At 47.4% G+C, this 26,857-nt stretch overlaps 1 protein-coding gene across 3 annotated transcripts in view; it reads left to right on the forward strand.

Moving 5' to 3' along the window:
* Window positions 1–235: 235 nt before the first annotated feature.
* CARD19 (caspase recruitment domain family member 19) overlaps window positions 236–26,857 on the forward strand; it is a 43,920-nt gene continuing 17,298 nt past the window's right edge. The window contains exon 1 of one of the 3 annotated variants that reach the window (XM_069736742.1): window positions 236–363. In XM_069736742.1, the coding sequence (XP_069592843.1) occupies window positions 342–363 (22 nt within the window). In that variant the 5' untranslated portion in view covers window positions 236–341. Of the gene's footprint in view, window positions 364–2,019; window positions 2,171–26,857 lie in introns of those variants that run through there. The other 2 variants (XM_069736741.1, XM_069736740.1) reach the window with 2 other exon arrangements.

Genomic DNA, 26,857 nt, shown 5'->3' on the forward strand with positions numbered 1-26,857 from the left:
ACAAAATGTATTGCTTGGAACTTCGGAGACATGTTGTCAGAAGTTTATAGAATAAAAGAACAATTTACATTTTACTCAAAAAATATATCTATAAAGAGAAAAATCAGACAAACTGAACATTTTGCAGGAGTCTTAATTTTTGCCAGAGCTGTATATACCCAGCAGGAGTAACAGGACATAAGCAGGATTCCCGCGTGTCGGGATTACTCCCTCCCAGTCTCCCTCTGCTGGATGCAGCTGGTATTGCACCTTGGCTGTGACGTCCCCGTTTCACTTTCTTTGACAGGGAGGGTCTTTCCAAGTCTGGTGATGATCTGTCAGCCGATCCCAGGAGCCGAGCGATGATCCTCCGGTACCGACCATGTGAGTCCATGATGTGTATCTGCTCCTATTGACATAGTGAGACCATTATTACAATGGAGGCCGGGGGGCGGCTGCACTACTCCGGGGTCTGTGTAATAATATTGGGGCAGTGGGTGCAGAATACGTTAGTTTGGGGGTCACAGATATTGAGGGAGTGGGAATAGTTAACCCCTTGCTTCCAAGAAACTTGCATTGTGTCTTTTCTCCCTTGGAGGAAGTGAATGTCACAGGTGAGGAGTGTGGTGGCAGCCGGCGGTGGCAGCAGGTGACAGCACACCGACAGGGACGCAGCTGGCAACCTTCGCCATCAAGCCGCTGCTCCTCCTGGCAGCCAATCACATCTCAGCTGCTAAGTTTGTGAACAAAACAGTGACCATATCGGTTGCTATGGCAACTATACTCATGTCATGCGTAATGGGTTTACAAATAAAAAAAAAGTTTCAAAAAATAATTAAAAAAAAAGTAAAACAAAAAAAAGTAAAATAACAAAGAAAAAAAAATATGTGGAATTCTTTGTTTATGGATGGAGGAAAAAAAAGTGTTTCCCTTCTGAAAATAAATAAATGGTGAAAAAAAAAATAAGATGGTTCTTGGAAGAAGGGGAAGAAAACTGCAAATGTGAAAACTAACTGACTGCAGAGGCAAAGGGTTAACAACATTCAGGGGAGCGGATGAGCATGTGACCACAAATATGCAAATCACATATTTATGGTCACGTGACGGCGGCTCGAACCGGATAACAGAGACGAATCCTTTGTATTCTGCAAACTTAACGTTTTGTCAAAAGTTTGCCCAAGGATGAAAAAAAGCTTTAATATATAAATATAAATAAATAAATATATATATATATATATATATATATATATATATATATATATATATATATATATATATGCTCCTTCATTTATGTTCAGATCATTGAAACATCTACTTGATTTGACCAATTTTTTTATTTAATTCCTTTCCTTGCTGACCAGTGGGAGCAAGTACCACTCCTGTAGGATTTGTTTTACACAGCTTTTCCAGGCTCCTGAATGGTGATTGTACATAGGTACTTTCCACCCTGTCCTTATATTAGGGACTAACTAGGTGCATTTTCCATTCAGGAGGCCGGAAATGCTTGATGACAAGGGAAAGCTATAGAGGCCGGCGTGTCGGAGTGGGGGGCCCGGGGCCCACCAATAACCAGCTCCAGGGTCCCACTCTTCAGCTACACGCAAATGTGACTTTATCCTCATTCACAAGTTTATATAGCAATAAATGGGGATGATTATTAAATAAATAAGATGCCGCCTTTGTCTGTAGATAGTGAATCAAGTGTATTGTGCCAAGTACTGCTCATATAAAAGGCTGATGATGACCCTCTGCTGCACAGGGGCCACCGGAGGATTCTCCGCTGGGCCAGTCCACGCAAGACAGTAATGCTGGCTGATCTTTCCAGTCATTCCCTAAGATAAGCTTCTGACTTAGGTATCCCAGGATTAATCCCTTGTGCAGAGCAGAAGGAAAGTGTTCCTTCTCCTCTCTGTGTGCACATAAAGGGTTAACCTTTCCCAAATTCTGGCCTTGTGTTGGCTGCTGCACTGAGCAGAGAAGGGAAACCACAGGCAGAAGTGGCAGCTCCACCTTAAGAAGAGGGGAGGGTTCTCTGGGTGTAACCCAAGCTGGAGCCTGCTGCTGTCACTGACAGTCATCATGGAAGTACTGGAGGAGGGACAGACAGACAGACAAACAAGGAAGTCCTCTGCCCCAACACTGCCCTGTCCACCAGAGGAGGCTGCAGCATCTCCTAATCCCAGCATGTCAGGTCAGTGCCCCCCTCACAGAGAGACCACCCCGGTGACTATGGTGTGCGACCCATTCTGTGCAGCCAGGGGGGAAAGTGACATTGAGTAACTTTGTAGCCTGTGATTACTCCACACACTGTATCAATGGAGTGTTATCAATGAATGAATGTGAAAAGTGAAAGTGGCTCAGTCATCAGGCAGGAGTGATGTGAGAACGAGCTCCTGACACCATACATCTCACCGCTGCATTATGTGTGTGTGTGTGTATATATATATATATATATCTATCTATCTCGTCTAAGGGGCACTTCTGTCTGTTTGTCTGTCACGGAAATCCCCCCCCCCCCAGTCAGCGCCCACCGCCCACATAGCGTTTTAGCAGTCCGTTAAACCGACCGCGTTACACCGCAGCATAACGTGGTGTATCGCAGTCTGTTAACGCCGCTATTAACACTGTGTGACCAACTTTTTACTATTGATGCAGCCAATGCAGCATCAATAGTAAAAAGATATAATGTTAAAAATAATTTAAAAAAAATAAAAAAATGGTGCTAGACCGCTAAGTCATCTGGGTAATTTCGCAATGCATCACTGGGAACGGAAGCTGGCGGCAGCCTGGCACGCATTGGGACAACTTCGGTGGACGCCGGAGGGTGAGTATATAACTATTTTTTATTTTAATTATTTTTTTTTAACAGAGATATGGTGCCCACACTGCTGTATACTACGTGGGCAGGGTTATTTACTGCGTGACTGATATATACTACGTGGGCAGTGTTATTTACTGCGTGGGCTGTGCTATATACTACGTGGCTGTGCTATATACTTCGTGGCTGTGCTATATACTTCGTGGCTGTGCTATATACTTCGTGGCTGTGCTATATACTTCGTGGCTCTGCTATATCCAGCGCCCCTACATCCCGCGACCAATCAGCGACAGGTGCAGTCCGGCCGCAAATTGGCGCCACATTTGAACCACGCTTCACTGATAGGCCAGCCGGGCTGCGACCAATCAGCATTATTGACACGGAATTTAACCCCCACTCACAGCGCGACGTACATACATATTCTAGAATACCCAATGCGTTAGAATCGAGCCACCACCTAGTGTCTCTCTGTCTCTGTAGTATATAGCACCGGCCACGCAGTATAGAGCACAGCGATGTAGTATATTGCCCAGCCACGTAATATATACCACAGCCACATAGTATATAGCACAGAGATGTAGTATATAGCACAGCCCATGTAGTATATAGCACAGCTCACGTAGTATATCACACAGCCCACGTAGTATACAGCAATGTGGGCATCATATCCCTGCTAAAAAAGAATTAAAATAAAAAATAGTTATATACTCACCTTCCGCCAATGTCGCTGATTTACTTAGGCAGCATCTATAGTAAAAAGTCTGTCACATAGGGTTAATAGCAGCGTTAACACACTGCGTTACACCGTGTTATGCCGCGGTGTAACGCAGTCGCTTTAACGGACTGCTACAATGCTATGTGGGTGGCGGGCGCTGACTGAGGGGGTACTAAGTGCAGGGGAGTTTTGCGGCCGGACTGTGGCCGTCGCTCCCAAGAGTGCATTGCGGTCTACCGAGATGATGACGTAGCGGTCTCGTGAGACCGCAATGCATGGACCGGTCACCGGAGCGTCGCGTGGAGCGGAAAAGGCCTCAGCTGGATCCGAGGGGCCGACGGACAGTGAGTATATAATGATTTTTTTTTATTATTATTATTTTTAAGATTAGATCTTTTTACGATTGATGCTGCATAGGCAGCATCAATAGTAAAAAGTTGGTCACACAGGGTTAATAGCAGCGTTAACGGAGTGCGTTACACCGCGGCATAACGCGGTCCGTTAACGCTGCCATTAACCCTGTGTGAGCACTGACTGCGGGGAGTAAGGTGCGGCCATTTTGCCGCCGGACTGTGCCCGTCGCTGATTGGTTGTGGCTGTTTTGCTGCGACCAATTAGCGACTTGGGATTTCCGTGACAGACAGAAAGACAGAAGGACAGACAGAAAGATGAAGTGACCCTTAGACAATTATATACGGTAGTAGATTATTATTAGACAGGAGTTTGGCCACATCTGTGCTGGAGCCTCGGTCACAGATTCTGTCAGCATGTTGCTCAACTTTTCCTGGTAAAATGATTGACCTCGTTATCGTCAAAGAGTCCGTCACCTGGCAGATCAATCCATTTTCTGTTTTTATAGCAGAACAGAATTCCTAACGCAGATATGAAGAGAGGCCTCTCTAGCTGTTGTAGAACTACAACACCCAGCTGTGATAATTGTCATTTTGCAGCAGAGCAGAGAGGACTGGACTAAGCAATGGCATCAGGCATGTGCTAACTTCTGGAGGAGCTTAGATAATGGAGGACATTTATTTAAAAGAAAATAAATAACATTTTGGTGCCTCCCATAAGCTGTATACATGCAGTGCGCCTCAATGTCCAATGCGTACACTGCATGGAGTAAAGTTTTAAGAAGCATGTTGTAGGCTGAATTTAGATTTCCCACCATGGACCAACAGCCTCATATATGGCTATGAAAGCGTGAAGTTCAGGTCAAGAGGCCTGTGGTCAGTCCGTGCTCGGACTGTGTTTTACAAACCTCTAAATGAGTCCTAAATCATTAATTTTGGGGTTTTTCTTTCAGTGCTAGTGACTCCGGTGTTTCATTCAGCCGCTCGCCTGCTGTCTGCCATTACTAATGTTTGTGAAAGAATAGGTCTAAAGAATAGGTCTTCTAAAAAGGTCACCGATACCAGTGCGGTCCTGTAATAGGTCCATTCATGACATTTCTTCCCCCATCACCTGTGAGTGATATTATTGAGAAGCTAAAGGAGCTCTGCCACGAAGTGGAGACCACGTACCATTATAGAGCGTGGTCACCGTTATGGGTATAAAACAACAATATCTAACACACAGGCATCATAAACAAGACCAATATTGTCACATATTAGAAGCTTAGTCCTGTTTATTCCTTGTGGCATGATTCAGGCTTTCTTCGATTTTATATATACATACCAAAGGTTGTTAGGATATTAGAGGATATAGGGATATTAGTTACAGAACTATTGCAATTGAAATTTTGGTGTTAATTTGAGCTGAGGATGAAAATTTGTTTTGTGGAATTATCAACTTACAGTAATTATTGAAGTGAATACACATATGAAAAAATCGTATGTGCTCCCATAGAAGTCAATGATAGATACCACTGCCCGTTATGAAAGAACTACGCTGTTCTCTAGTATCACTCTATACTGCTATGAACCTACCTAACGTGGAGGTTGGCACCCTATAAAACCTGCGCAAATGGTGCCCCCACTCAACGGCGGCTGTCCCTATATACCTGTCCCTACCAATTCCTATAATGGATAGGAAAGCTGTGCGGGTGTATAGGGAATGAGAAATCCCACAGATTTCAGCAGCAAATTGCCTGCTCCCTTATCTTCCTGAGACGCTGCATGCTGGCTGGCACAGTGGCAGAGTCCTCAGTGCAGTGTACTGTGTAGCCAGAGTTCACTGCAGTCAGCTCTTCTCCTGTGTAGCCGGAGTTCACTGCAGTCAGCTCTTCTCCTGTGTAGCCGGCGTTCACTGCAGTCAGCTCTTCTCCTGTGTAGCCGGCGTTCACTGCAGTCAGCTCTTCTCCTGTGTAGCCGGCGTTCACTGCAGTCAGCTCTTCTCCTGTGTAGCCGGAGTTCACTGCAGTCAGCTCTTCTCCTGTGTAGCCAGAGTTCACTGCAGTCAGCTCTTCTCCTGTGTAGCCGGAGTTCACTGCAGTCAGCTCTTCTCCTGTGTAGCCGGCGTTCACTGCAGTCAGCTCTTCTCCTGTGTAGCCGGCGTTCACTGCAGTCAGCTCTTCTCCTGTGTAGCCGGCGTTCACTGCAGTCAGCTCTTCTCCTGTGTAGCCGGCGTTCACTGCAGTCAGCTCTTCTCCTGTGTAGCCGGCGTTCACTGCAGTCAGCTCTTCTCCTGTGTAGCCGGCGTTCACTGCAGTCAGCTCTTCTCCTGTGTAGCCGGCGTTCACTGCAGTCAGCTCTTCTCCTGTGTAGCCGGCGTTCACTGCAGTCAGCTCTTCTCCTGTGTAGCCGGCGTTCACTGCAGTCAGCTCTTCTCCTGTGTAGCCGGCGTTCACTGCAGTCAGCTCTTCTCCTGTGTAGCCGGCGTTCACTGCAGTCAGCTCTTCTCCTGTGTAGCCGGCGTTCACTGCAGTCAGCTCTTCTCCTGTGTAGCCGGCGTTCACTGCAGTCAGCTCTTCTCCTGTGTAGCCGGCGTTCACTGCAGTCAGCTCTTCTCCTGTGTAGCCGGCGTTCACTGCAGTCAGCTCTTCTCCTGTGTAGCCGGCGTTCACTGCAGTCAGCTCTTCTCCTGTGTAGCCGGCGTTCACTGCAGTCAGCTCTTCTCCTGTGTAGCCGGCGTTCACTGCAGTCAGCTCTTCTCCTGTGTAGCCGGCGTTCACTGCAGTCAGCTCTTCTCCTGTGTAGCCGGAGTTCACTGCAGTCAGCTCTTCTCCTGTGTAGCCGGCGTTCACTGCAGTCAGCTCTTCTCCTGTGTAGCCGGCGTTCACTGCAGTCAGCTCTTCTCCTGTGTAGCCGGCGTTCACTGCAGTCAGCTCTTCTCCTGTGTAGCCGGCGTTCACTGCAGTCACCTCTTCTGTACAGGGCGGGGGTCCTTATTATACTTATTATTACATGTAATAAGTGCTGTTTGGGGGGGCTGATGGGGAGATTGGGGGCTTATTATAAGCCCAGCCTCTTAGTATAACAAGCCCCCATACAGTATCCACGACATGAGCTGTGTTATATGTAATACTGTTATAGTAAGTGACTTATTGTTGTTATAAATAAAGTTATTAACGTTCTCCTGACCGGTGATACAGGCCGCTCATGGTTTGTACAGCGTCTGTCAGCATCGGCTGTAGTGTACCAGACGGACATGTTTGTCTCTGTGAGGGTAGGTGCACGCGGTCAGTAAATGCTGCGGGTTGGACTCTGCGTACTTGTGCCTTTAATTGAAAAACATACTAATAGCTGCTGCCTAGAGAGCGGCGCAGTGCACTAGTCCTACAGACAGGTCCCAGTAACATTGACTTTGGGGAGCCCACTTCTTCACATACATTTCAATGTTACACTTCCCTCGTTCACAAATTTACCTATGCTTCTATATAATAGTAAACTGGGTAGTTTGGTTAATGAGTGATGAGATGCTGTTTTTTTCTGTACACAGTAAATCAAGTGAATTATGCCAAGTACTGCCCATAGAGCGGGTTTGGGGGCCTATATCTACACAGAGGCCCACCAGGGGATTCCCCGGTTCCCCTATGGGCCAGTCCGAGCCTGGCTGTACTGTAATCTCCTATCTGTTCTGCAGTAGCGGTATCTAGCACCATATGGTGGTAATAACAGTGCTGTTTTTTATAGAGATTTATTTTCACTAATACCATGGTCATCAGCAGCGGTTCCCCTATGCTGACAATAGTTGTAATCAGGGTTACCTGGCTAGGGGCCCACTCAGATGTTTCGCCCCCTGAGCTAAACCCCTAGCTACACCTCTGCCAAGAGATTAATAAGTCTCACCATATGTGTACATAGGGAAATGTTGTCTATCACTTGGAGGTGGGGAGGACCTGCAGCGGTCTCATCTCATTTCTCCTGACCATCTCTTAGGCTACGTTCACATTAGCGTTGCGCCGCCCTGCGTCGGCGACGCGACGCATGTTAAAACGCGCGCAAATGCGCGCGTTTTGCGACGCGTGCGTCGTTTTTGACGAAAATCGGACGCACAGAAAATGCAACTTGTTGCATTTTCTTGCGTCCGACGCTAGCGTCGGAAACGACGCACGTGGCGAAAAACGCCACCCAAAAAACGCACGCGTCCCCTATGTTAAACATAGGGGCGCGTCGCCGCTGCGTCGCCGCTGCGTCGCCGACGCAACAGCGGCGCAACGCTAATGTGAACGTAGCCTTAAAACCATTTTTTTTTCTCTGAAACATTTGGTCGTTTCAGAAAAAAAAAATTAACACCTGGCTGCAATCATGCAGTACAAAGTACGCTTGCGCAGGAGCCGCAGCAGGAAGAAAAGAAGACGTCATCGTAGAAGATAGGAGGCGCTGGACCGGACCGCGACACCCATCGGACCGGACTGCAGCAGAACCGCCCATGGGTGAGTATAATATAACTCATTTTTCTCATCTTTCAGGTTACATCGGGGGCTTATCTACACCATTACAGAATGCATTACAGAATTCTGGAGATAAGCCCCTGATGGCGGTGGTCTTAGTTTATAGGCCAATTTTGGGGTGACAGATTCCCTTTAATGTTGCTGCTTCTGTATTGATAGAAAGGGAATGCAACATATTTACTATTAATGCATTTACAAAGTAAGGGAAGTCATCATGTATTATTTGCATGTAAACCTCAGTGTTTTGGAAGGATGGCCTAAAGGTTTTGCATTTTTAAAGGGTCTTTTGAGCTTGTCTGTTGTCAGCACTGTTACACCTGAGGTTTACAAGATTCCAAGACTTTGATTGTAGTGAAGTCTTTAATGAAATGAAAGAGGATGAATTGATGTGGACCTCCATATTGATTAACCTTTATTCTATCTACTATATAATTGTCTAAGGGTCACTTCTGTCTGTCTGTCTGTCCTTTCTCTCACGGATATTCAGTCGCTGATTGGTCTCACCAGCTGCCTGTCATGGCTGCCACGACCAATCAGCGACGGGCACAGTCCGATTAGTCCATCCATACTCCCGTCCAGTCAGTACCCGGCGCCCGCTCCATACTCCCCGCAGTCACCGCTCACACAGGGTTAATGCCAGCGGTAACAGACCGCGTTATGCCGCGGATAACTCACTCCAATACTGCCGCTATTAACCCTGTGTGTCCCCAACTTTTTACTATTGATGCTGCCTATACAGCGTCAATAGTAAAAGGATCTAATGTTAAAAATAAAAAAATTAAAAATCATTATATACTCACCTTCCGCCGCCTTTCTCAGTCCTCTTGATGCTCCAGTAACCGCTCCATGCAAGCGGCAGGTTCCGGTGGCAAGGATGGTATGCGACGAGGACCAGCCATGACGTCACGGTCATGTGACCGCGACCTCATCACAGGTCCTGCGCTACCAACCCTGGGACCGGAAGCTGTCGCGTGCACCGCACACAGGCGACATGACTACAAGGGCTCCCTCGGAAGGTGAGTATATGTTTATTTTTTTATTTTTTAACCTGTGACATACGTGGCTGGGCAATATACTACGTGGCTCTGTGCTGTATACTACGTCGTTTTGCAATATACTGCGTGGCTCTGCTGTATACTACATCACTGGGCAATATACTACATGGCTGTGCAATATACTACGTGGCTGTGCAATATACTACGTAGACATGCATATTCTAGAATACCAATGCGTTAGAATCGGGCCACCATCTAGTAATAACATATCTTCATAATCTATAAGTATCTTGTTTTTCAACAATTGGTCTGCCATAAATATGGACACCTGAAAGACTCCATAAACTTTAATGGGCACTTGTTCTATCTTTTTAGCTGAAACACGAATGTCTGAATGATATCTAAATTGTATTCCTATGTGTATAACGGTTTAAAGGGAACCTGTCACCTGAATTTGGCGGGACTGGTTTTGGGTCATATGGGCGGAGTTTTCGGGTGTTTGAGTCACCCTTTCCTTACCCGCTGGCTGCATGCTGGCCGAAATATTGGATTGAAGTTCATTTTCTGTCCTCCATAGTACACGCAAGCGTGTACTACGGAGGACAGAGAATGAACTTAAATCCAATATTGCAGCCAGCATGCACCCAGCGGGTAAGGAAAGGGTGAATCAAACACCAGAAAACTCCGCCCATACGACCCAAAACTAGTCCCGCCAAATTCAGGTGACAGGTTCCCTTTAATGTTCTTAACTCCCCTTTCCACTCATACCATGAATCTTCCTATAATTACAGGGGTTGTGTGACCGTTTGAAAAGAATTAAAAAAAAAGTAATTTATAATACAAAGCTGCCAGATTTTTATATTTTCTGCTTTAGTGTTAAAGTAACTTGTAATGTCCTAAATTTCTTCTCAACCTTGTTTTGCATTTGTCTTGCCCTGCGGAGAACTAAATGTTTATGAAAACATTAATAATACTAGTATCAAGGTCATGGGAGGTGTCTAGATGTGAAAACATGAGGAGTCAGCTTTTAGGAGTTGCCTCTTTAAATAACATACTTGGCCTCATGCTTTAAAACTGTTCCAATGCTGGCTTCAGTGCATTCATGGCTTCTGTCTGGATTCCTGAGAAAAGCGGGATCCAGAGGTGCCCTTGATGGAGCTACTCTGGACAATGAGACAAATAGAGTTCAGTGGCCTTCCTTGCTGGCAGAGCCTGTTCCATGACTGACACCCTGTTCTGCAGCGTGTGTGCTGCCCAGGATGTCTGTGAAGGATCAGGGGGGCTGATTACAATCCACTCATTGTGTACGAAGTGCTGACTGGTCACATCCCCCTAGCACCTCCTTGATAACTGGAAGCATGTAGCCACAGTGAGAATATAACTTCATATTCGGGGATGTTGGGCGTTCAGGGATCCACTGGGAAATTCACCCGCTTCCCTATGGGTCAGCCTGAGTCTGCCTCTGACAGTTGCCAGTAAGAGCTGAAAGGGAGAAACCTATCACAAGCAGAAGTCAAGGAGACAGCCTGCATCACATAGAATACACTGAGATTCTGCTGTGTGAATCAAGAAAAAGGCATTAATTTATCATTGCTGCCCACAGACCAAACTGAGAAGAGGACAAGTGCTATGTGTTAAGACTCTTCCCTGTCTGCACAGTAAAAGGCATCGTGGGAGATGTCTGTGTTAGGGGGAACCACAACAGTCGGAAACAAGGGCCTAAAAGGCATATGCAAAAGAATACAATATGCTACACTCAAAAAATGCCGGAGTGCTGCATTATCTCAACTTTATATTTTTTTCAGCAAAACAATAGTTGTTCTTGCTCCCTTTACTATGTGAAGTAATGCTAAGACCCCCATATACATTAATGTTGGATGAAGCAGCCGAAAGGCTAAGGAGTATGGTTGCTTCCCGTCTCTTTCCCATCAAATGGGAAAGGATTTGGTTTCATAAATTTCAACACCACTCTCCCCTTTGTTGAAACTATTTGTACCATGCCAGATCAACGGTGTATAATATTAATCAAGCTATAAACCTTTGACCGTCAGAATCGTCCTGGTTAATATGGCTTCCACTTCTCTCCGACGGCCGACATCACACGTTAAAGATGTTAGATTCTGACAATAAACCCTACTCTGGCTGTTATATTGACGATCTTCAGAAGGAGTTGTGTAAAGGAGACTGAATATGTACGTTTTATAGCATTATAAAGGGCATACCATACGGTAATTATATTTTATTACATGTACAAACCCAATAAAGGTCCAAAACTAAAGTCAGGAATTCTATATAGGACAAGATAACTTCTGTCTATGAGGCTTTTCTTCCATACAGGTATGTACAGTAATGGTATGATGAAGTCAGCAGAACTTCTCTCATCAGTACGATATCAGGTCTTCTACCCCAATTAAGCCAATGATCTGTGCAACTTATAGGATCTACTTGAATAGGGTAGTTCCTACTGGATGTCCTTAAAGACACTTCCTTGTGCCTTTTTCCACATTAACTTTGTCACGATTCCCCTGACCGCTGTCAACACTGGGTTAGGATTCCCACCGTGACCGTCACCCCTACGTCACGGATTGAGGTGACTTCAGGCCAACAGACGGCTATCACATGTGCAGGGGGGCTTATCTTAGTTATCCCTCCACTCCACGATGTGATGAAAAACCACACACAAGGCTATTGACCTCTTGCTTACAGCAGGGGCTTATTCTAGGTATCCCACTGCTTTTCTATATACCACGAACTGCAGGGATTTATGTATATCCCGCTTACAGTTCCACTTAACACTTGCAGCTCTCTGGCGCCCCCTTAATTTCAGGTCAGATTAGGTACTGCACCCTGGGTAATTAGTCGCCAGGAAGGCTGCCTGCTATGTACTGGCTATTGGGCACGCTGCAGCGACACGGTAAACTACTCCCACTCAGGCAGGAACAATAATTATCAAACCCGCAGTTGCTTCAGCATAATCCAACAGTCAGCGCACTTTCGCTGCCACCAGCTTCGATTAAACGGGTCTGAAGCTAACCCAACTCAACAGTAACAGTAGCGTTTTCCCTTCAGAAGACTTAGGGTACGGTTTTTAGAGCATGGAGAAGAACTAACATATAATAGTATATCCCATTAAAAATTAGGCAGTGCGTTATCAAAAATATTTTATAAAGAAGTTACAAATGAGACAATTGCAAATATGTACCAGGGTAATTATAACATAAAGGGAATAAATGAGAAAAAAGCAACACTTACATGTTCAAAGCATGACAGGCAACCAGGCTAGTGGAGTTTTTCCCATACGTCCCAGCTCATTGGGACGTGAGCAGGGCTCTTCCATGACAGGACAAGAAATCCAGCAGCAAGAGACTCCTCAGAGCCTGCCAGACACTTAAAACATTAAGGCTGTGACATCACAGAAAGGCTGGCTTATCCAGACCCTCCTCTCTCTACATTCTGCCTAAACTTTAAACTATTCTCTCTAGTTTCTATAACTTCACTACAAAACATGTCAGCGTCCTAAAAAGCTCATCATTCATCTCAGATTAACGTGAGCATTCTAATGAGATCAAATATGTCCTAACTGGGATACATATTTACAGAGAAATCCCTACTTCTTTACCAGATGGAGTTAGAAGCCCGAGTTTCATGAGATGTGTAGCTACACCGAGTGAGACTACGAATATATTTTTTCGTATTTCTAGCTTAAATCGTTTGCCTAATATCTAACAAAAACTAAACAAAGGATCTTTCATGAATTTTGGAGCCACTTAACCAGTTCTGACTAGTGAAGGTGGGAGGGGTGAGGGACTTTCCTCTGAGCCTGGAATTTACGACCCCAGGGCAATAAAACCCCCTTCTAGCATACAGTCCGTAGCCCAGAGAGAAACAAGTAGAGTCAGCTAGTGAAGGGGGGGTTTAGCCCACCTCATGAGCTGACGAGCAACTAAACTTATATGATATTTCATACCATATCGTGACACCTCCCCCTTTTGGTGTGCGCTAGGGAGGCAGTACCCCACGGTATGCCTCCATGGGCACCTCAGTAGGTTCACCCTGGCGGGAGAGTCCATCTGCATTCCCATGCTCTTTGCCCGTTTTATGTTCAATGGTGAAGTCAAACTGCTGAAGGGCAAGGCTCCAGCGTAGCAACCTGCCGTTGGTTCCACACATGGCGTCTAGCCAGCGCAGAGGGTCGTGGTCGGTCACCACAGTGAAGGTGTGACCGTACAAGTTGGGCTGCAAGCGCTGCAGGGCCCAGACTAAGGCCAGGCACTCCGTCTCGATGGTGGAGTAGGCCACTTCCCTCGGCAAAAGCTTCCGGCTCAGGTATAACACGGGGTTCTCTTGGTCCTCCGAGTCAACCTGGCTGAGCACAGCACCAAGGCCAAACTCGCTGGCGTCGGTCTGCACCAAGTACGGTCGACTGCTGTCGACTGCTTTCAACACAGGGGCGTTGCACAGTGCGGTTTTCAATGCCTTGAAAGCCCCCTCACAGCCATCTGTCCAGTTGACGATGTGGGGTAGCTTCTTCCTGGTGAGGTCCGTCAAAGGTTTTGCCAGGCTACTATAGTGCTTTACGAAGCGCCTATAGTACCCTGCAGTGCCCAAGAAGGACATCACCTGTTTCTTGGTCACGGGAGTGGGCCAGTTCACGATCACTCCCACTTTGTCAGGCTCTGGCTTCAGGGTGTTACCGCCTACCCGGTGCCCCAGGTAGTGAACCTCCCTCATGCCCATCTGGCACTTTCCGGGCTTGATAGTCAGTCCTGCTTGGTGAATTCGCCTGAGCACCTCCTCTAGATGCTGCAGGTGTTCCTCCCAGGAGGAACTGAAGATGGCAATGTCATCCAAGTACGCCACAGCGTACGTCTCCAGTCCCTGAAGGTTGACCATCCGCTGGAAAGTGGCAGGGGCATTCTTCATGCCAAAGGGCATGACCGTGGACTCGTACAGTCCGAAGGGCGTGATAAAGGCGGACTTCTCCTGCGCCTCAGGGCTCAGGGGAATCTGCCAGTATCCTCGACTCAGATCCATTATTGTTAGGTAATTTGCGCCAGCTAATTTCTCAAGCAGCTCCTCGATGCGCGGCATGGGGTGCGCGTCAGAGGCTGTAATGGCGTTGAGCCCCCTGTAGTCCACGCAGAACCGTGTGGTCCGGTCCTTCTTTGGCACGAGAACTACAGGTGATGCCCACGCGCTCTTTGACTGTCGAATCACCCCCAGCTGTAACATCTCATCGATCTCTTGGCGCATAATCTGCTGCACCTGGTCAGAGATTCGATAGGGTGTTCGCCGTAGTGGGGCGTGATTCCCGGTGTCCACCTCGTGGACTGCTAACTCAGTCCTCCCAGGTCGGTTGGAGAACACGACCCGGAAAGGTTCCAGTGTGGTTTGCAACTGCACCCGCTGGGGTTCAGTTAACGAGGCGCTTACCTCCACATCCTCGATGGACCCATTGGCCTTGGCTTGGGCCAGCAAGTCCAGGAGGGTGTCTTCCTCCCCGTCTTCGGGTAAGCTGCAGACCGGTAGGACGAAAGGTTCACGTTCGTGATGAGCCTTCATCATGTTGACGTGAAAGGCCTTTCGCCTACCCCGAGCGTGGTCAAGCGTGACCACGTACGTGACCGGGTTGAGCTGTTGGTGGACGACGTACGGGCCCTCCCAGGCGGCCTGAAGCTTATCCGTTGGTACCGGGACCAGCACCCACACCTTTTGACCCACGTGGTAGGTCCGCTCCCGGGCGTTCTGGTCGTACCAGTGCTTCTGATCAGCCTGAGCCTGCGTCATGTTGTCATGCACCAACTGCGTCAAGGTCTGCATCTTGTCACGGAAGCGCATGACATACTCCACTATGGACACTTCAGAAGGGTTCGGCTCCTCTTCCCAGGATTCTCTTACCAACCCAAGGGGTCCCCGGACTCGCCTGCCGTACAGGAGCTCGAAGGGGGAGAACCCCGTCGAGGCTTGCGGAACTTCTCGGTAAGCGAACAGCAGGTGTGGGAGGTACCGCTCCCAGTCGCGCCCTTGAGTCTCAACCAGCATGCGTAGCATCTGTTTGAGGGTACCATTGAAGCGTTCACACAAGCCATAGGTCTGTGGGTGATACGCACTCGATACCAGGTGCTTCACCTGCATTCTCTTACAGAGAGCCACCATTAGGCGAGACATAAATTGGGTCCCTTGATCAGTAAGCATTTCCCTGGGAAATCCTACACGTGAAAAGATGGCCAACAGGGCATCCGCCACCTTATCTGCCCTAGTTGACGACAGAGCTACTGCCTCTGGGTACCGGGTAGCATAGTCTACCACAGTAAGGATGTATTGCTTTCCAGAGCTGCTGGGGACGGCCAGCGGGCCCACAATGTCCACCGCGATCCTCTGGAAAGGCTCCTCTATCACTGGCAAAGGGATCAGGGGAGCCTTAAGAGCAGGCCCCGCCTTCCCCACTCTTTGACAAGTGATACAAGAGCGGCAGTAGTTTGACACATCTGTCCCCATCTTAGGCCAATAGAAGTGTTGAGACAGCCGGGCCTTAGTTTTGCTGATCCCCAAGTGTCCAGCTAGCGGGATCTCATGGGCAATCCGCAACAACTCACCCCGGAATTGCTGTGGGACGACCAGCTGTCTTTCCCTCAACCACTCCTTTTGTGATTCTCCGGGTACTGTCTCCCGGTATAACCTTCCTTGTTCCCAGAACACCTTCTCCTTATCAGTCTCGGAGAAGGGCGTCCCGGCAAGTTGTCTCAAACTCTCTAGGCTCGCATCTGTGTGCAGAGCGGCCTGAAACTCCTGGCTAGGGGAAGCCAGAAGCGACGTCAGGGTCCCTTCCCCACGGGAACCCTCTTGGACCTGCTCTGGGTCCACCTCTGGTTCAGTCACAGTGGTGACTGAGGAGGGTCCGGAAGGCTGACAGTTATCTGCGTTCCGGGCACTCTGACTGCGGGTGACAGCAGCTACGTAGGCTGTCTCCCCGGGGGTTCCTACAGACCCATCAGCCGGCGCTGCTCTGGGCTCTACCTCCCCATCCACCCCCAACACTCCAGGGGCAGTGCTACTTATGGGCCAGTTACCTTCCTCGGTGGCACTGGTCACTTTCATGGCATCACCTTCCTCACGGTTCCCATGCATCTCCCCATTTCCTGTAGCACCGACACTTGCCCCTGTTAGGGGTTCCTCAGCCGTCTCACTCCGCAGAGCGACGTGGCTGGGCACGCCTGTACCTATGGACACATTAACCTTCACAGAAAAATCATTATCAGGTTCAGCTGGCACAGGTACAACATTTTCACCATCAATCCTAGGGAAAAAATGGTTATTAGATGCATCATTACAAGATAAAGCATGGTCAGGTAACACATGCGATTTCCCATCATCATCATCATCAGGGTTAACTCTACCCTTATTAGTAGATTGGGGAGGGGTGTCAGGGACGTAGTATGCAACCATCCTCCCCAAATCAGTCCCCAACAAAACATCAGTGGGCAAATTATCAGACAGCCCCACTTCCTTCACCCCGCTCCCAGCACCCCAATCAATAAAAACCCGGGCCATCGGTAAGGGACAGCTGATGCCCCCAATCCCAGTGACAGTTAGGGTTTTCCCCGGAATGATTTCTTCAGGGGCTGCCAGTTCGGGTCGGATGAGGGTTCGTTCAGCCCCGGTGTCCTTGAGGCCTGTAGCAACATGGCCTCCCACAGTGACGTGCTGTACGTTGTCACACACCCTCCCAACCACACCACCCACCAAAAGAACTGCTGCATTAGGCCCTGGGGCCTTGGCTTGGGTGTTCTTCTGCTTGGCTGGGCAGTAGGTACTGATATGACCAGTCTGATTGCAGTGGTAACACGTGCGAGGTTCGGTGGTCGGTCTGGTGCTGTTGGCCACGGGGCCAGGACCTCTGGTGTGTTGGTTGCAGGCTTACCCCCTCTCCAGCTGGTGGTGACTGGCTTCCGCCCTTCCGATCTACGGTTGGCCTCATAGGCATCGGCAATCTGGGCTGCTTTCGTCACATCTTTGGGTTCTCTGTCCATCACGAACTGTCGCACCTCAGCTGGGCAAAGATGAAAGAACTGGTCTTTGATCATCAGGTCTCGCAGCTGTGCAAAGGTGGTCACTGACAGTCCTTGGGCCCACTGGTCAAAGTGGGTCCCCAGTCCATGCACCACATCACTGTAACTGTCGTGTGGGCCACGTTGGAGGGTCCGGAACTTTCTACGGTACACCTCGGGTGTAAGCTGGTACTTGGCTATCAGAGCCTTTTTGATGGCCTCATAGTCACCTGTTATGTTTGCTAATGACAGGTGTTATGAAGGCAATCCAGAAACACAGTGTGCTTAGCGATCAGAGCGCACACAGTGATCTGACAAATACCCAAAAATACAAGAACGAGCTCTGAGACGTGGAATCTCTGTAGACTGCACACCTGATCCTATCCTAAACACAACTAAAAGCGGCTGTGGATTGCGCCTAACAACTACCTAGGCAACTCGGCACAGCCTAAGAAACTAGCTAGCCTGAAGATAGAAAAATAGGCCTGACTTGCCCCAGAGAAATTCCCCAAAGGAAAAGGCAGCCCCCCACATATAATGACTGTGAGTAAGATGAAAAGACAAAACGTAGGGATGAAATAGATTCAGCAAAGTGGGGCCCGATATTCTAGGACAGAGCGAGGATAGTAAAGCGAACTTTGCAGTCTACAAAAAACCCTAAAGCAAAACCACGCAAAGGGGGCAAAAAAAAAACCACCGTGCCGAACTAACGGCACGGCGGTACACCCTTTGCGTCTCAGAGCTTCCAGCAAAACAAAAGACAAGCTGGACAGAAAAAAAGCAACAAAAAAGCAAAAAGCACTTAGCTATACAGAGCAGCAGGTAACAGTAACAATCAGGAGAAGCTCAGATCCAACACTGAAACATTGACAAGGAGCAAGGATAGCAGCATCAGGCGGAGTTAAGTAATGAAGCAGTTAACGAGCTCACCAGAACACCTGAGGGAGGAAGCTCAGAAGCTGCAGTACCACTTGTGACCACAGGAGTGAATTCAGCCACAGAATTCACAACAGTACCCCCCCCTTGAGGAGGGGTCACCGAACCCTCACCAGAGCCCCCAGGCCGACCAGGATGAGCCGCATGAAAGGCACGAACAAGATCGGAAGCATGAACATCAGAGGCAAAAACCCAGGAATTATCTTCCTGAGCATAACCCTTCCATTTAACCAGATACTGGAGTTTCCGTCTAGAAACACGAGAATCCAAAATCTTCTCCACAATATACTCCAATTCCCCCTCCACCAAAACCGGGGCAGGAGGCTCAACAGATGGAACCATAGGTGCCACGTATCTCCGCAACAACGACCTATGGAATACATTATGTATGGAAAAGGAGTCTGGGAGGGTCAAACGAAAAGACACAGGATTGAGAACCTCAGAAATCCTATACGGACCAATAAAACGAGGTTTAAATTTAGGAGAGGAAACCTTCATAGGAATATGACGAGAAGATAACCAAACCAGATCCCCAACACGAAGTCGGGGACCCACACGGCGTCTGCGATTAGCGAAAAGTTGAGCTTTCTCCTGGGACAAGATCAAATTGTCCACTACCTGAGTCCAGATCTGCTGCAACCTATCCACCACAGAATCCACACCAGGACAGTCCGAAGACTCAACCTGTCCTGAAGAGAAACGAGGATGGAACCCAGAATTGCAAAAAAATGGAGAAACCAAGGTAGCCGAGCTGGCCCGATTATTAAGGGCGAACTCAGCCAACGGCAAAAAGGACACCCAATCATCCTGGTCTGCATAAACAAAACATCTCAGATATGTTTCCAAGGTCTGATTGGTTCGTTCGGTCTGGCCATTAGTCTGAGGATGGAAAGCCGAGGAAAAGGATAGGTCAATGCCCATCCTACCACAAAAGGCTCGCCAAAACCTTGAAACAAACTGGGAACCTCTGTCAGAAACAATATTCTCAGGAATGCCATGCAACCGAACCACATGCTGAAAGAACAAAGGTACCAAATCAGAGGAGGAAGGCAATTTAGCCAAGGGCACCAGATGGACCATTTTAGAAAAGCGATCACAGACCACCCAAATGACTGACATCTTTTGAGAAACGGGAAGGTCAGAAATGAAATCCATCGAAATATGTGTCCAAGGCCTCTTTGGGACCGGCAAGGGCAAAAGCAACCCACTGGCACGAGAACAGCAGGGCTTAGCCCTAGCACAAATCCCACAGGACTGCACAAAAGTACGTACATCCCGTGACAGAGATGGCCACCAGAAGGATCTAGCCACTAACTCTCTGGTACCAAAGATTCCAGGATGACCAGCCAACACCGAACAATGAAGTTCAGAGATAAGTTTATTAGTCCACCTATCAGGGACGAACAGTTTCTCTGCTGGACAACGATCAGGTTTATTCGCCTGAAATTTTTGCAGCACCCGCCGCAAATCAGGGGAGATGGCAGACACAATGACTCCTTCCTTGAGGATACCCGCTGGCTCAGATAAACCCGGAGAGTCGGGCACAAAACTCCTAGACAGAGCATCCGCCTTCACATTTTTAGAGCCCGGAAGGTACGAAATCACAAAGTCGAAGCGGGCAAAAAATAACGACCAACGGGCCTGTCTAGGATTCAAGCGCTTGGCAGAATCGAGATAAGTCAAGTTCTTATGATCAGTCAATACCACCACGCGATGCTTAGCTCCTTCAAGCCAATGACGCCACTCCTCGAATGCCCACTTCATGGCCAGCAACTCTCGATTGCCCACATCATAATTACGCTCAGCGGGCGAAAACTTCCTGGAAAAGAAAGCACATACACAATCCCTATGCGGAGGTAGAGCATCGGACTTGGGCTCTTCAAATACATCCTGATAATCAGACAAGAACTCTGGGACCTCAGAAGGGGTGGATGACGAAATCGACAAAAATGGAACATCACCATGTACCCCCTGACAACCCCAGCTGGATACCGACATGGAATTCCAATCCAATACTGGATTATGGGTTTGTAGCCATGGCAACTTCAACACGACCACATCATGCAGATTATGCAACACCAGAAAGCGAATAACTTCCTGATGTGCAGGAGCCATGCACATGGTCAGCTGGGCCCAGTATTGAGGTTTATTCTTGGCCAAAGGTGTAGCATCAATTCCTCTCAATGGAATAGGACACCGCAAAGGCTCCAAGAAAAACCCACAACGTTTAGCATAATCCAAATCCATCAGATTCAGGGCAGCGCCCGAATCCACAAACGCCATGACAGAAAACGACGACAAAGAGCATATCAAGGTAATGGACAGAAGGAATTTGGACTGTACAGTACCAATGACGGCAGACCTAGCGGACCGCTTAGTGCGCTTAGGACAATCAGAAATAGCATGAGTGGAATCACCACAGTAGAAACACAGACCATTCAGACGTCTGTATTCCTGCCGTTCAACTCTAGTCATAGTCCTATCGCACTGCATAGGCTCAGGTTTAACCTCAGGCAGTACCGCCAAATGGTGCACAGATTTACGCTCGCGCAAGCGTCGACCGATCTGAATGGCCAAAGACAAAGACTCATTCAAACCAGCAGGCATAGGAAATCCCACCATGACATCCTTAAGAGCCTCAGAGAGACCCTTTCTGAACAAAGCTGCCAGCGCAGATTCATTCCACTGAGTGAGTACTGACCATTTCCTAAATTTCTGACAATATAGTTCTATATCATCCTGACCCTGGCACAAAGCCAGCAAATTTTTCTCAGCCTGATCCACTGAATTAGGCTCATCGTACAGCAATCCGAGCGCCAGGAAAAACGCATCGACACTACTCAATGCAGGGTCTCCTGGCGCAAGAGAAAATGCCCAGTCTTGAGGGTCGCCGCGCAAAAAAGAAATAATAATCAAAACCTGTTGAATAGGATTACCAGAAGAATGAGGTTTCAAGGCCAGAAATAGCTTACAATTATTTTTGAAACTTAGAAACTTAGTTCTATCTCCAAAAAACAAATCAGGAATAGGAATTCTTGGTTCTAACATAGATTTCTGATCAATAGTATCTTGAATTTTTTGTACATTTATAACGAGATTATCCATTGAAGAGCACAGACCCTGAATATCCATGTCCACACCTGTGTCCAGAATCACCCAAATGTCTAGGGGAAAAAAAAAAATGAACACAGAGCAGGAAAAAAAAAAAAAATGATGTCAGAACTCTTTCTTTCCCTCTATTGAGAATCATTAGTTGTCTCCTTGTACTGTTATGTTTGCTAATGACAGGTGTTATGAAGGCAATCCAGAAACACAGTGTGCTTAGCGATCAGAGCGCACACAGTGATCTGACAAATACCCAAAAATACAAGAACGAGCTCTGAGACGTGGAATCTCTGTAGACTGCACACCTGATCCTATCCTAAACACAACTAAAAGCGGCTGTGGATTGCGCCTAACAACTACCTAGGCAACTCGGCACAGCCTAAGAAACTAGCTAGCCTGAAGATAGAAAAATAGGCCTGACTTGCCCCAGAGAAATTCCCCAAAGGAAAAGGCAGCCCCCCACATATAATGACTGTGAGTAAGATGAAAAGACAAAACGTAGGGATGAAATAGATTCAGCAAAGTGGGGCCCGATATTCTAGGACAGAGCGAGGATAGTAAAGCGAACTTTGCAGTCTACAAAAAACCCTAAAGCAAAACCACGCAAAGGGGGCAAAAAAAAAACCACCGTGCCGAACTAACGGCACGGCGGTACACCCTTTGCGTCTCAGAGCTTCCAGCAAAACAAAAGACAAGCTGGACAGAAAAAAAGCAACAAAAAAGCAAAAAGCACTTAGCTATACAGAGCAGCAGGTCACAGGAACAATCAGGAGAAGCTCAGATCCAACACTGAAACATTGACAAGGAGCAAGGATAGCAGCATCAGGCGGAGTTAAGTAATGAAGCAGTTAACGAGCTCACCAGAACACCTGAGGGAGGAAGCTCAGAAGCTGCAGTACCACTTGTGACCACAGGAGTGAATTCAGCCACAGAATTCACAACAGTCACCATCTTGCTCTTGAGGGAGGGCAGCAAACGCCTCCAGAGCTTTACCTCTCAGCCCTGGTGTCAGGTATCGGGCCCATTCATCTGTAGGCAGCCGGTACTGTCTGCAGGCTTTCTCAAAGGCTCGCAGAAAAGTGTCCAAGTCCCCGTCCTTCTCCATAACAGGGAAGTGATCGGGCCGGGGCTTAGGTATCTGAGCGCTGCTGGGCTCATGTCTCTGGGCGGTGGAGGGCATCCCCCCTTGCCGGAGCATCTCCAGTTCATGTTCTCGCTGGGCTTGGCGCTCGGCTCTTATAGCCTCCCGCTCGGCTCGCTGGGCCTGGGCCTCTCGCTCAGCTCGGGCCTCTCTCTCGGCGCGCTCCTGGTATTGCTGGATCAGCTGCAGACGTCTCTCTAGGTCATCTGCGGAGCATTGTTGCAGAGCCAGCTGCAGGAGGAGGTCTGCACCCCCCTGGTTGCCAGTAGGGCCCGTATTCAGTGGTTGGACCACTGCTGCAGCACCATGTTCACTTGTGCTGGCTTCTGCGGCCTCTGGGCTCTGTGACCTGGCTTGGTCTGCTTCTCATAAAAGGTTTCTCCCAGCACAACCATGGTTGCCAAATAAAAGATAGGATAGAAAAACGAAGAGAAAGGGAAGGGATAATTACCAGTACGCAATTGTCTCACAACTAAAAAGCACTGAGTTCGTTCTCCAAACTTATTTGCGCAGAGTCCTCGCAAGAACTTTCTGCAAGTTTTTAGTGAGAGGAATGACTACTCAAACCAAATCACTAATGTTCTAAGATATCCCACCGCCTTGCCACCAATTGTCACGATTCCCCTGACCGCTGTCAACACTGGGTCAGGATTCCCACCGTGACCGTCACCCCTACGTCATGGATTGAGGTGACTTCAGGCCAACAGACGGCTATCACATGTGCAGGGGGGCTTATCTTAGTTATCCCTCCACTCCACGATGTGATGAAAAACCACACACAAGGCTATTGACCTCTTGCTTACAGCAGGGGCTTATTCTAGGTATCCCACTGCTTTTCTATATACCACGAACTGCAGGGATTTATGTATATCCCGCTTACAGTTCCACTTAACACTTGCAGCTCTCTGGCGCCCCCTTAATTTCAGGTCAGATTAGGTACTGCACCCTGGGTAATTAGTCGCCAGGAAGGCTGCCTGCTATGTACTGGCTATTGGGCACGCTGCAGCGACGCGGTAAACTACTCCCACTCAGGCAGGAACAATAATTATCAAACCCGCAGTTGCTTCAGCATAATCCAACAGTCAGCGCACTTTCGCTGCCACCAGCTTCGATTAAACGGGTCCGAAGCTAACCCAACTCAACAGTAACAGTAGCGTTTTCCCTTCAGAAGACTTAGGGTACGGTTTTTAGAGCATGGAGAAGAACTAACATATAATAGTATATCCCATTAAAAATTAGGCAGTGCGTTATCAAAAATATTTTATAAAGAAGTTACAAATGAGACAATTGCAAATATGTACCAGGGTAATTATAACATAAAGGGAATAAATGAGAAAAAAGCAACACTTACATGTTCAAAGCATGACAGGCAACCAGGCTAGTGGAGTTTTTCCCATACGTCCCAGCTCATTGGGACGTGAGCAGGGCTCTTCCAGGACAGGACAAGAAATCCAGCAGCAAGAGACTCCTCAGAGCCTGCCAGACACTTAAAACATTAAGGCTGTGACATCACAGAAAGGCTGGCTTATCCAGACCCTCCTCTCTCTACATTCTGCCTAAACTTTAAACTATTCTCTCTAGTTTCTATAACTTCACTACAAAACATGTCAGCGTCCTAAAAAGCTCATCATTCATCTCAGATTAACGTGAGCATTCTAATGAGATCAAATATGTCCTAACTGGGATACATATTTACAGAGAAATCCCTACTTCTTTACCAGATGGAGTTAGAAGCCCGAGTTTCATGAGATGTGTAGCTACACCGAGTGAGACTACGAATATATTTTTTCGTATTTCTAGCTTAAATCGTTTGCCTAATATCTAACAAAAACTAAACAAAGGATCTTTCATGAATTTTGGAGCCACTTAACCAGTTCTGACTAGTGAAGGTGGGAGGGGTGAGGGACTTTCCTCTGAGCCTGGAATTTACGACCCCAGGGCAATAAAACCCCCTTCTAGCATACAGTCCGTAGCCCAGAGAGAAACAAGTAGAGTCAGCTAGTGAAGGGGGGGTTTAGCCCACCTCATGAGCTGATGAGCAACTAAACTTATATGATGTTTCATACCATATCGTGACAAACTTCCTATGGAAACTGACCTTTTGAACCTTTTTTTTTAGTTCTTCAAAAGGAACTGTTCCTAAAAGGAACTTTTCCGCCAATCTTTGTTTTGTTCCATCAGAACAGACGTGACCTTTGCAAGCAATCACTGACTGCAGTGGTTTCCAAAATGTCTTTGTTGCAGCCAGTGATTGGCTATATTAACCAAATGACTGTCAACAGCCAATGTTTTTTGAAACATTGCGCAATGATTTACCCTCTTTTAAGAGTTTGATAATCCTCTCCTGTGTTTCAATTGACATCTCTCGTGTTGGAGCCACGATTCATGTCAGTCCACTTGGTCCAACAGCTCTCCAAGGTGTGATCACTCACTTTTAGATGCAGAATAACGAGCAGATCTAATTTGATGCAGGTGTTAGTTTTGGAAATTGAAATTTAGAGGGTGATTCCATAATTTTTTCCCACATAATTGAGTGAGTCCATAATTTTTCCCCTCTGCTTGTTCTAAAAAAACAATTACTGACTGCAACATTTTTTGTTCTTGATTTCTTTTAGTGTTAATTAAAGCCAGAAAGTTGCCATTTGAAATGACTGCAGTTTGGTGCCCTGTCTGTGATCTGCTTTTTTTAATAAAAAATAAAGAACTGAATGAACATCCTCCAAGGCCGGTGATTCCATAATTTTTGTCAGAGGTTGTAGTAGTTTGGTGAATGCCTCAAGAGGGGCCAAACGTGGAGGTAGAGAAGCTGGATCCACCTTGATTACCGGACTTCATTTTAAAAAGGGAATGTCAGTATGAAACATGGCGTTTATTTGTAAAGCTGGCCATACATGTGTTGATAGCTGTCAGCTGAACGATCTTTTGCCTGACACCTGTCGTTCTTTAATGGGTTGTCCAGTGTTTTTATAATGGCGGACTGTCCTCAGGATAGGTCATTAATATCTGATCTGCAGGGGTGCGACACGCTGCACCCCTGCCGATCAACTGTTCCCCGGTGGCGGTCGGATGTGATCAGTTGTGGAACAGCACAGTTCCATTAACTCTAGTGGCCGATGCTTGGTACTGCAAGTCTGCCACTGTTTGAAAGACGCTCTTCTGTTCTGCCCCGCAACTGATCACATCCGGCAGGCACCGGAAATAACTGATCGGCAGGGGTGCTGGGTGTCGCACCCCATGTATCAGATATTGATGACCTACCCTAAGGGCAGGTCTTCAATATAAAAGTACTGGACAACTCATTTAAGTCTCAGATTGAACAAGCGCTCCTGTGTACCCTATGAGAGAGCTGCTGGCAGAATTATCTGGCGGCAGCTTTTTTTTTTTTCCCTTCTAAACAAGGATCTGGTGATTGAATTCCAACCACGTGATCCTGATCTCTTTCGATATACTGTAATCTGTAAAAGGACAATCGTGAGGCCGTCTATACACAGCAGATGGTTGGCCGATCTTCTCAAAATCATTCTTAGGCCACATTCAGTATTCGTAAGCCAAAATCGGAGGAAAAGTGTAATAGAAACACATCACCACTTCTGTATTTATCACCCACTCCTGGTCTTGGCTTACAAATACTGAGGTAAATTACCGACCAAACACTGACCGTGTGAACGTGGCCTTATAGATGCGATGTCACAGATTCTTCAGCTTGTGGCAGGAAAAGCTTTTAGTTTGTTTCGGCTCCTTCTGAGTAACTTCCCATCCATCGAAATCGCTTATCCTATTCTTGCAGACCTTTCTTTTCCATGCCGAAAGTCAATTCAGCCGGGACATAAGTTCTTATGCGTAAAAGGAGATGAGTCCGCCGCCCGGTCAGTAAGAGGATTACTGAGCAGTGTGTCAGTGCTGCTGCTTAAGAAGATGATTAAACTTTCCTCCTAACAATGTGAACAGCGCACACAAACTATCCCAGAAGGATGAGGTTTACCTTTGAAGAAACGTCACTTGTAAAATATTTGGATATATAGAAATTACCGAAGTATATTTATATTACCAGAAATGTCCGTTAGACGTCAGTCTGTCTCTGGCACTCCGTAAACTGCAGCAATCAATGTCCGTCAGTATTCTGCTGAAAAAGCCAGGATTGGAACAAGCAATCATGGGTCAACACTCGCCTTAGCAAAATCTGGGATGAAGGAAGGCAATTTTCAGCACAAGTCTCTCTATATTTTTTTAATGCACACAGTGATGTAACACTCAATGCACAAAGTAGCGTCATGGCACACAAATCATGG

This window comes from Ranitomeya imitator, chromosome 8 (assembly GCF_032444005.1).
Source record: "Ranitomeya imitator isolate aRanImi1 chromosome 8, aRanImi1.pri, whole genome shotgun sequence".
Taxonomy (NCBI): domain Eukaryota; kingdom Metazoa; phylum Chordata; class Amphibia; order Anura; family Dendrobatidae; genus Ranitomeya; species Ranitomeya imitator.